Source organism: Peromyscus eremicus, chromosome 14 (genome assembly GCF_949786415.1).
Source record: "Peromyscus eremicus chromosome 14, PerEre_H2_v1, whole genome shotgun sequence".
NCBI lineage: Eukaryota > Metazoa > Chordata > Mammalia > Rodentia > Cricetidae > Peromyscus > Peromyscus eremicus.
The window spans coordinates 51,837,053-51,848,030 of NC_081430.1; the positions used below are offsets into that span (position 1 = coordinate 51,837,053).

At 43.9% G+C, this 10,978-nt stretch overlaps 1 protein-coding gene across 1 annotated transcript; it reads left to right on the plus strand.

The window, feature by feature from the left end:
- Positions 1-1,073: 1,073 nt before the first annotated feature.
- On the plus strand, positions 1,074-10,682 carry LOC131924240 (serine protease inhibitor A3N-like). The gene is made up of 4 exons (XM_059279501.1): positions 1,074-1,710; positions 7,828-8,101; positions 9,031-9,181; positions 10,127-10,682. The coding sequence occupies exons 1-4, from the start codon at positions 1,074-1,076 to the stop codon at positions 10,325-10,327; spliced, it is 1,263 nt and encodes a 420-aa protein (XP_059135484.1). The 3' UTR covers positions 10,328-10,682.
- Positions 10,683-10,978: the final 296 nt, after the last annotated feature.

The window sequence follows — 10,978 nt, forward strand, 5'->3', positions numbered from 1 at the left end:
CTCTATCCATCTTCCCCATCATCCCTTCCCTGTATGAACTACATTCTCCTCTGAACTCACCTATACAGTGGACAGATGCTAAAGTTTGGTTCCCATGTTTACCATGATCACAGGCTTTCAAATGTGGTCTTTAGAATGCTTGTGTCCCCCACTCTAGGGGTGTATGGAGGAGATGACTCTGTGGACATTCCCTACAATCATCCCAATACCCATAATAAGTCAGACACATTTACTAATAATGTAACCTGGGCCACTCACTGGGCTGCCAAGAATGATCCACCTATTTGCTTTCTACCACCACACAGCCATCCCGACAACCAAAATGAAATCTGGTTCAGTCATCAGAGACTGGGACACCATTTATTTTTCTTCCTGTCAGGAAGCCTTCCAAGCCTGAGATAGAAACCACCATACGCTATCCTGGCAGAGCTGCAAGAATCATTCTCTACTGGTCTTTCTAATACCTGTTCTCGGGCATGCCAAGCCTTTAGTACTGCATCAGATGTCTGATGTGCTTCCTCTCAATTGTCCCACCTCACATCCAGACACAGGAACCCGGTGCATCCTAGGGCAGTGAGATGTCATGAACTTGTCATCTGGAGGTTGGGATGGGGCGTTTGCTGCTGATCTAATTCAAGGGTCCTTCTCTGAGTCCTCACTAGAAGTTGGTGATGGTGAGTGGGGGACAAGTGTAAATTAAGAGTATTCCCTTATTTCCAGTGAGCTCTTATGCCAAGCAAAAAGTGGAAAGAAGTTAAGATTACAGAAGGCTTTTGCCCATCCTCAGTTCCTTTGCTTCCTTACTTTGTTAGTCTGGCATGCCCCTTTATCTCTATGGATCCTGATTGTCTAGTAGGAAAATTGACTACTACAGCATCACTTCCTCCAGTGGAAACAGGCTATATGGGATCTGGTAGTGCCATTTGAGATGTCACAAAAGCAGAGAGTGGCAGCAGAGCCTGGATACAGTACAGCAGTATAGGCAAGGTTGAGGGACAAGGAGATGGTCAGGTCACCACGTGACCCTTCCAGACTCCAAAAAATCTTTCTTTTCAGACAGGAGAGCAGAGAAGATGGACCTCCTTGTAGCTCTGGGGCTCTTGATGGCTGGGTTCTGCCCTGCTGTTCTCTGCCAACCAGATGGCTCATTGGGAAGAAACACCGAAGTTCAGGAAGACCAAAACAATGGGACACGAGTGAACAGTCTAACAATGGCCTCTATCAACACTGACTTTGCCTTCACCCTCTACAAGGAGTTGGTTTTGAAGAATCCAAATAAAAATGTCATATTCTCCCCACTCAGCATCTCAGTAGCTTTGGCCATCTTGTCCCTGGGAGCAAGCAACAATACCCTGGAAGAGATTCTAGAAGGTCTCAAGTTCAATCTAACAGAGAGCCCTGAGGCAGATATCCACCTGGGATTTGAGCACCTCCTCAACATGCTTAGTCAGCCAGGGGACCAGGTGAAAATCAGCATAGGCAGCAACATGTTTATTAAAAAGCATCTGGATATCCTGGCAGAGTTCAAGGAGAAGGCAAGGGTACTCTACCAGGTTGAGGCCTCTGTGACTGACTTCCAGTCACCTCATCAGGCCAAAAAACTCATCAATGACTATGTAAGCCAACAGACCCAGGGGAAGATCAAGGAACTAATCTCACACCTGGATGAGAGTTCATTAGTGGTACTTGTCAACTACGTCTACTTTAAAGGTGAGTATGGCCGGGTGGTGGTGGCGCATGCCTTTAATCCCAGCACTCGGGAGGCAGAGCCAGGTGGATCTCTGTGAGTTCGTGGCCAGCCTGGTCTCCCAAGCGAGTTCCAGGAAAGGCACAAAGCTGCACAGAGAAACCCTGTCTCGAAAAACCAAAAAAAAAAAAAAAAAAAAGGTGAGTATGGTCACTGTTTCAGGGGTGGATGGAGAGGGTGTTGGCTGGGCACCTTGTGTCTATACTCTGATCCCTAGAAAGGAGATGCCCATGGCCTTGGAGACATGGGTGCCTAACTTCTTATTACTAGCAGGCTTTACTTGTCCTTTGGGGTTTTTGAGATATAGTTGTGATTCCTGGTACATACTGCACAGAACCCCCGAGCTCTCAGTCTAAGAGGGTTGTGTTGGATGTGACTTTAACTTGCTGACTGTCAGATTGCATCGCTTATGTGTCCAGTCCTACCTGACTGTGCTGAAGCCATGGCTTCTCCCTGCAGAGATGGTGTCTTAGTCAGGGTCCTATTCCTGTGAAGAGACACTATGACCATGCAACTCTTATAAAGGAAAACATTTAATTGGGGTGGCTCACTTAAAATTCAGATGTTCCATCCATTATCATCATGATGGGACATGGTAGTGTGCAGGCAGACATGATGATAGAGCCATATCTGAGAGTACTACATCTAGCTGGCAAGAGGAAGTAGTCTGGTGTGGAGGCCCACAAAGGTTTTCTAGTGAGATCTCAACTTCTTTTACCTAACAGCTCTGCATTAGAGGATTGCTTGACCATATGCATGGTTACAAAGTGATTGGAAGGGTCTATACTTGGTTGAGTGAGGGGGAGTTCTTTTGCTCCACCCCTTGGCATTCCTATAAATAGCCCTTTAGAAGGGACAGGAAGGACTGGTGGATAAGGATCCAGGCCTTCCTGAGGCTATCATGTGTTTCTATCTTTTTGTCTCCCCTCTATCCTTCTATCTAGTATCTCTTATCCCTCTCTCCTCAAGAGTACCCTGTCATAAAATGTAGGAGCAGGTCTCCCAGCTGGGTTCCCACAAATGGCACCAGGAACAGGGACCACAGCCTTGGCAAAAGGAGAGAGAGGGAGTTGCAATTGTAAGGAGGCATGCCCTATAAGGAATTAAAAATGAAGGCAGTGATTTTTTTATTCTTGGGAGCGAAAATAAGGTGGCTGAATGCCAAAATTGAAAAGTGAGGCTTTGGTGAATATTTATCTCTTTCTAGGTTTCTTTCTTTTTCTCTCTCTCTTAATTTCTATCTATAAAATTAAGGAAAAATAAGGTAGAATATAGAAATATAGTATAGAAAAAACTTAGGGTAAGAAGGAAAAAATATAAGGTAGAATATAGGGATATAGTGTAAAAAAAACTTAGGATAAGATAAGCAACAAGACAGAGGAACTATGTCTTTGATTTTTGAACTATGGGAATATGAATCCAAATTCCTGGGGAAGAAACAGAGAAAAATCTATCTAAGATGAGAAAAACAGGCAGAAAAAGATTCCTATGGAAGCTTTTGGCCTGTGAAGATCTTAGGTTTAAGTCCTGAGCAGTAGAGGAAAGAGTTTTTCTGAGGTAGCTGTGGGTGAAATAAAACTCTTCACTTCACTGACATTGTGACTGTATGATAACATCATACCATCAGAATTAGTTTCCTTGGTCATAAAACCAATAATAGGAAATAGAAGTCTTGGGGAAATTTTAGTAATCTTTCTCTCAAAAGCTGAAAAGTTTCTTTGGAAAACTTCATAATTTCTCTCTAAAATCTGGAAGCTCTTCAGGTCTTTCTCAGATTTTTATTCTCTTTCTGTAATGGCAAAAATTTAAGTCACCTGGAAATAACATCTATCAGTATGGGAAAATCACCTGTAATTGCTCTAGAAAACAAACAAACAAACAAAAACCTCTTGGAACAGGACAAATCCTCTCTGCTACTCCTATCTTTCCTTCAAACTGGTATTAGGGGGGAAAAGCTGAGAAGCTCTTTTTTTCTTTTCATATCAAAGAAAAGGTCTCTCTGAAAAAGCTCTTTGTCTTCTGGGAAAAAAAATTCTGTCTAAAAAAACTCTATTTTCAAGTACTGTCTTTACTTTTTCATTGACCCAATAAGGCAGGGGAACAAAGGGTTACCAAAATGCCTGTCTGAGTGTGAGCAGACAGACAGATGCAGCCCACTCTAGAGGACAATGCCAGGTGAAGGAAATGTACCTATCAATGCCAGCTCAGGAAGAACAGAAATTTACCCTGGTAAGAGAACAAAATTTTGACTGAAAAACTTCCCATGGTATAAGCAAAAGCTTGAATACAGTGTGAACAGAAGTTTTCTCCCAGACCCAGAAAGGCAGCATGGGAAATGTAGTTCATTTGTAACAGTGTGATGATATAGAGAAGGGCAGCTTGGGAAATATAGTATGTAACGTGGGTTGTAATAGCATGACAATATAGAGAAAGGCAGCTTGGGAAATGAAGTCCATAAAAGAGATACCAGTGCATCATTGACCAAAAACTCTGTTTCTTTGTTTTGTTTTGTTTTGTTTTGTTTTTTTTCAGCTCAAAATGCTATTTTCTTCACAAGCTCTGTTAGCTTGCCTCTCAAGAACTAGAAACAGGCAAACAGCTTGCCAGTCAAGAGGCAATTAATATGCTAATACTGTTTGTCAAGAAGTCACTTTGAAACCCTTTAGAAAACTAGGGAAAGAGGTCCATACAGTTGGAAATTGCTTTGGATGTGAAAAAAAGAAAAATCTTACAGGCAAATAAAAAAAATAAGAAGCTTGGGTTGTGCTTGAAATGCAAGAGAAAAACATTGGCATTATTGAAATGCTCATGATAGTCTTAAAAAGTAGCTTTAAAAAATTAAGAAGAAAGAAAATTTCACTCAGTCAAGCTTAGAGCCACTGATGAATTAGCCTCTGACTTCAAACTGTCAGGAAAACTTTTAGAATGACATCAAATCTGACTATAAACTCCGAACTTTAAAAATGATTTCCATACTTCCTATCTTGTTAATAGTTCTGTTACGAAATCTCTTCTAGATGTTTGCTAATAGAGTTTGATTTTGAATGTAAATTAGTTCTATTAAGAGATTCTTCTAGATATGTGGTAAGTTTATAAAGTAGTTCTACAAAGTTTCCATTTGAATATAAGATTGTAAAAAGTAAAGTATGTATAGTGATATGCTACTTGTAAATATGTTGAATGTAAGTTTTCAAACAGTGTAAATATTGAATATAAAAAGTGTAAATGTTAAATAGTAGTTTGTGAAAAGTGTAAATTCAATATTTGTCTAGTCCAGACAAGTTAAGTAACACCATTTTTTAAAAGATAAACCATATCAAATTAGAATCATCTTAAAGGTTTTATTACTCTTTTACCTTCAGATATATTTGAATACTTTTTATGATAGCTTAAAACATAATTTTGTGATCTCAGTGGGCTCTGGAAAAGTTAAGCAAAGGTATCATAATTGGGGTAGTTTTTCTGTCTTCTTTCAAGAAATTTCCACTCCTTCTTTTTAGAAAGGGGTACGCCTTCCACAAATGGATAAGCTTCCAACAATCAAGTTAGTTTGCAAAAGTGTCTTTATAATTAGCATGGGTTTTTGTTTACATCAGTGGATACTTTGTAGTGATTCGAAATGACTTTTCTCCTGGTAATCAAAATAGTCTCTTGAAAAATTTATTGAGCATCTGTTAGGAGAGAGTTTTGATTTAGAAAAGGGCTTGGTTCAACTAAGACTGCTGTAATCACCTTAGACCCAAAAAGTATATTGTATTTTTATTATTCTCTATTCCTTTACTGGGAGGTATGGCTGCTATGGAAATCACTGTGGATGATTCTAAGCTCTTAGTAGGGACCTAGGTCACAGATGAGTTAAGCTCTGTACCCCCTCTTGCCAGAGGCTGGTAGCCAAAGCTGGGCAACTGTCTTCTTGATAACTTCTTGATGTATGTATGTAAAATTAATCAAGAAGAACAACCTAAGACAGGCACAGTTTGAGAGGTCTGGGGAGCCCTTTATTATATCAAGAAGGGGGAGTTGTGGAGGCCCATAAAGATTTCCTTGTTAGATCTGAGCTTGCTTTACCCAGCAGGGATACATGAGAGGATTGCTTGACCATGTGAATGGTTACAAGGTGATTGGAAGAGTCTATACTTGGTTGAGCTGAGGGGAGGTCCTTTGCTCCGCCCCTTGGCATTCCTATAAATAGTCCTTTAGAAGAGACAGGAGGGACTGGTGGATAAGGATCCAAGCCCTCCCAAGGACATCCTGTGTTTCTATGTTTCTTTCCTCTCTATCCTTCAATCTAATATTTCTTATCCCTCTCTCCTCATGAGTACCCTGTGCTAAAATGTGGGGCCAGTCTCCCAGCTGGTCTCCCACAGTCTGGGACTCTGGGCTGTATCTTGAGCATTTATGAGACCTCAAAGCCTGCCTCAACAGTGATGCACTTCCTACAACAAGACCACACCTACTTTAACAAAGCCACACCTCCTAATAATGCCACTCCCTATGAGCTTATGGGGGCCAATTACATTCAAACTACCACAAAAGTAGACTCTCATTCAGGCCATTCCAGCATTTCTGATATTCCTACAGAATCCATCTGCTACAGAACCTATGTCTCTAGGAGGTCTCAGGTGGTCTGGGATTTCTTCACCTAAGGAGCCTGGCTACCCAATTTTAAAGGGAGAAAGTAGCATGTCCCATGACTATTGAAGAGCCTTTCACACATTCTTATGCAGGACCTCTCCCTGAACCTTTCTGTAATGCTGGACATGGACATGGAAAAGCAGGGACTGAGGAAAAGCCAGTAGTGAGAAGGAAGTGTCAACCAGGCAGTGTTCTGTGTTTAGTGTCTGGCTGATTCATGAATTTTAGTTTGTAGAATTAGTAGCCAAGTCAGTCTATAGGGTCACAGTGCTGAAGACACAATCCTGGGATGAGGAATGTGGGGTTGAGGCTCAGGAGATTTGGGAGAGTGGGATGGAATTGCTGTGGGTGAGGGTTAGTGGGAAAGTATCTAGAGCCAATACCCATAAATCCCTGCCTGATAGAACAGAGTGAGACAATGGATCACAGAATGATTACTGATAAAAATGTTGATGTGATTAGATCTGGGGTGGTTCAGGACTCTGGACTCTGGATAGGCCAGAGAAGAAGACAGACAATAACAGAAAACCAATTGGCCATGGACAGAAGAGGATGGAAGGACAGAGGACAGGAGTCCAGGATGACCACAGAGCAGCTTTCTCTGAAGAGAGGGGAAGCAGAGTGATGGCCTGAAGGATTAGACTGAAGGGCTTGGCTCTCTATGATGGGCCAGGACCTAAACTCCAAGGCTGCTTGACCCTGAGGTGGGGATGTGTGTTTATGCTGCTGGATCCTGAGCACAAGAAATTGTCAAAGTATCAAGTCATCCAGGGTGTATTGCAGATGGTCACATGCACTTGGGATGTGGGGCAAGTCTAAGTAGGATATTTTTTATTTATGGAGGTGAACATAGCTCATGTAGTAGAAGAAGACTCATTACTCATATCTTAGTCAACCAGCTATGGGATCCTGGTAATCCAACTCTGGGAAGTTGCAGATCTCACCAGCTTCAATCTAAACCCACTCATGGCTCTGGGAATGGACTTCCATTAAGGTGGTTCACACTGAGGGGCACCATGGTGTGGGAGAACACAGTCTCTCTTGTCCTGTTTCCCCTAAAACCTGTCCCACAAGACATTGCCTTCTAGACATGGCTCCTCCTGAGGAAGAAGGGATCCTCAGCTTCCCAAGCTCCAGTCTTCCCACTTTCAGTCTCATCTCTGTTACACACCCCACCCTAAGACCCCTGACTATTTTTCAGGTATCTCATGTAGGGAGGCTATGGTTTTGAGTTCCCCTTTGCAAACCAAGCCTGTGGACTACTTCTCATCCATAGTTCCACATCTGCCAAGGTTTTTTATAGTCTATATTATGCGACTAGTAAGGAACACTCTGTGTTATTGAAAATGGATTGATTCCTGTCGAGAGTGAGATACTGGGAGAAATGGGGTGGAGGTAGGGTCTCTCTGCAGATGGTACAATCTGATGACCTGCTCCACATTTAGGGAAATGGGAGAGGCCATTTGACCCTTGTTTTGCATTTGAATCTATCTTCTACTTGGACGAGAAGAGGACCATGAGGGTGCCCATAATGAACATTAAGAACCTAACCACACCCTACTTCCGGGATGAGGATCTGTCCTGCTCTGTGGTGGAGCTGAAGTACAGAGGCAATGCCAGTGCCCTGTTCATCCTCCCTGACATGGGCAAGATGCAGCAAGTGGAAGCCAATTTGCAACCAGAGACCCTGAAGAAGTGGAAGGACTCTCTGAGGTCCAGGTGTGTGTGCACAGGAACCAGAGCTGATCCTGCTCCCCATCCTGCTGTTGGCCTGAGTCCCAGTGTCCCTGTCCCTCAGAGTCTCTCCAGTACCCAGTGGAATGGTTGGAGAGTCAGCAGGAACAGGTGAAGTGGAGGTGACTTTCCCTCCACTGACTCGGTAGTTTAGGGGCAGATTTTACTGCCATTTTGTTGTTCACATGATGACATCAGCTAGAGCAGGAGCTGAGGATTGTTCTGTGTCTAACAGGCTGTAATTACAGGGAATCTTGAATGGGTTTTGGAAGGCAGAGGGAAGTGAGGTTGAGATGAGATCAGCTCTGAGAATCAGCTCTGCCCTTTGTAGCCATCTCATCCCCTCATTCATTGACCATTCATGGAATGATGACTTGAAGACCTACTATGTGCTGTGCTCTGATTTAGACCCTGAGAGTATATCAGAGACTAAAGCACAAAATTTTTTACCCTTAAGAACACATCTTGTAATTGAGGAAGAGAGAATGTGGGAAATGCAACTAATCGTTATTTGATTAGTTAAACATGAGGAGGGGTGAGATTTAAATGGGGAGGATTCAAGGATAAGGAAAGCTGAAGTCAGATGGAGTGTGCAATTTTAAATAGAAGGATCAGTAGATGAAGTCTGAGGGTCCACATGACAGGGAAGGACTGCATTTTCTGGATCTGGCAAAAAAGCATTTTGGGTAAGGGAAGAGCTAGTACCAAGATTCATTACCTGCCCCTGTAAACACTTTCAGGCATTGATGGGTAATAAATGCAATAGGAAAAGCAAAATCATGTGATGTATGCCTGCATGGAAAGAGGACTTCTCTCTGGTAAAAGGTCTGTCTGTGGAGAGCTGCCCTAGCTATAATGTGGTTTGAAAGGAACACACAGTATAGTGACTCTTACATTTCTCCTTTCATTCTCAGGATGATTGATGAGCTCTACATACCCAAGTTCTCCATCTCCAGTGACTACAGCATAGAGGACATCCTTCAACAGCTGGGCATCAGGGAAGTCTTCTCTACACAGGCTGACCTCTCTGGGATCACAGGGACCAAGGACCTGAGAGTCTCTCAGGTAAGCCAAAAAACACTGGGTGGTTCTCATTGGGTGCCTAAATGAGGATAGTGAAAGCCAGGTGTCAAGGGGGAATGGTAAATGTGTGAGAAAGCCTGCATTTCTGAGATTCCCTCATCCTGGGAGAGCTGGATTACAATCTAGATACTCCTGCTGGAGAGCATGCAGCCAATCCCTCCTCTACCCATTGAACATAATCTCACCCAGGAACCCGGGATGGGAAAGAGCCTGTGCTTGGTCTTCGACAACCATAGGTCCAACCTGTGCTGTGTGTGGATGCCACCCTCAATTCCTTGAAGGGTAAGGCATTTCAGCCTCAGCTTCTTTACTGTAGAGCTGGTCCAGTACTTCTTGACTAGCACACAGAACAGCAGCAGTAAAGGAAATAAGAAGAGATGAATGACAATTGGGATGAAAAGCTTAAGAATAGCAGAAAAGATGCCTTAGAATCCCACACTACATTCCCAGATGCACAGCCTGACAATGCCTAGTGTTCTGTCCAGTGCCCACTCAGAGGCCTGGGCTCAGATATGTATTAGTTGGGCATGGCAGTCTTGGAATGAGAAGTTATACCATTTGCATTGAGGTTGTGTGTCCCAAGGAGGCTAGAGCAGGAGGGATGCTGAAGCCTGCACTTGATGCCAGCACCCAGGCTTTTCCCTGTGTGTACTCTGAGAATACTCCTGTGGATTAATGATTGATGTTGCCTATACCCACGCTCCAGTTGGTAGTGGGTTTGAGGGCAACACAGATTCTCAGAGACTGAGCAGACCCAGGGCATGCCTCATCTCACACCCTGAGCAGAGACTTGGAAACACCAGGAGTAGAGCTCACAGTAGGAACAAACAACCTCACCAGCAGCTGAGGCCAGCAGTGGATGCTTGCTCCAGGACTCTGCTCTGCTGCCCTCCCTGGTCTCCAGTGAGTGATGTCTTTCTCCTACAGGTGGTCCACAAGGCTGTGCTGGACGTGGCTGAGACAGGCACAGAAGCAGTTGCTGCCACAGAAGTCAGAGCTATGGGATCAGCTCTAATTTTGAACCCTCTGAAAATGAATTTCAGCAGTGTATTCCTGATGATTGTCTCTGACACAAACATTCAGACTCCACTCTTTATGGCCAGAGTCATAAATCCTAAGGGAAACTAGAACTTTCCAAGTGGTGAGGCTTCTTCCTAGGAATAGGGATTAAGCCTGTTTGTGGGTGTCTATGTGCATTTTGGCCTCCATGCTGATTGGCTGTGGCATTCCAGGATGGACAGTAACAGTGACTAACTGTATGACTCCCACATGCACAGGAATCCTTGGACAATCAGTGTCAGGCTCCCAGTCCTCTCGGTAACACTGGCTCAATGTTCCTGACCCTGAAAATTGTCTTTGTGGCCTCTCCCTGCTGCCAAAGTATCTGCCTCTGTCCAAAAGCCTGGGCAGATAGGCTCAGTCTCTATCTAGGCTCTGGTTATGTCTGCCTTCAGCTTCCACAGGCTTAATGGAACTAGGCAAATGTATAGGCCAATCATATGGACCTCAGCCCCAGTCCTTGAGATGAGAACCTGCCACTCAGAGTCTATTTCCAGAACTGGGGCCACTGCATGCCCAGTTCCTGCCTCACACTTTGCCTCTTCCAGGCTCTGCCACCTACTGTCCCTTGCAGGGGCTCCTCACCCTGCCCACATCTGGCACAGTTTTGTGTCTCTCACTCCTGCAGCTCATGGAGTCGGTTGGTCAGACCAGCTTCTTTCCCCCTAGTACACCAATGTAGGGCAGAGGAGCCTTTTTTCTAGGTTCCCCCCTGACCAA

Coding starts and splice junctions, on each gene's coding strand:
- LOC131924240 (XM_059279501.1), top strand. CDS start 1,074: ATGGACCTCCTTGTAGCTCTGGGGCTCTTGATGGCTGGGTTCTGCCCT. Junction 1,711..7,827: donor CAACTACGTCTACTTTAAAG/GTGAGTATGGCC, acceptor CTCCACATTTAG/GGAAATGGGAGAGGCCATTT. Junction 8,102..9,030: donor AAGGACTCTCTGAGGTCCAG/GTGTGTGTGCAC, acceptor TTTCATTCTCAG/GATGATTGATGAGCTCTACA.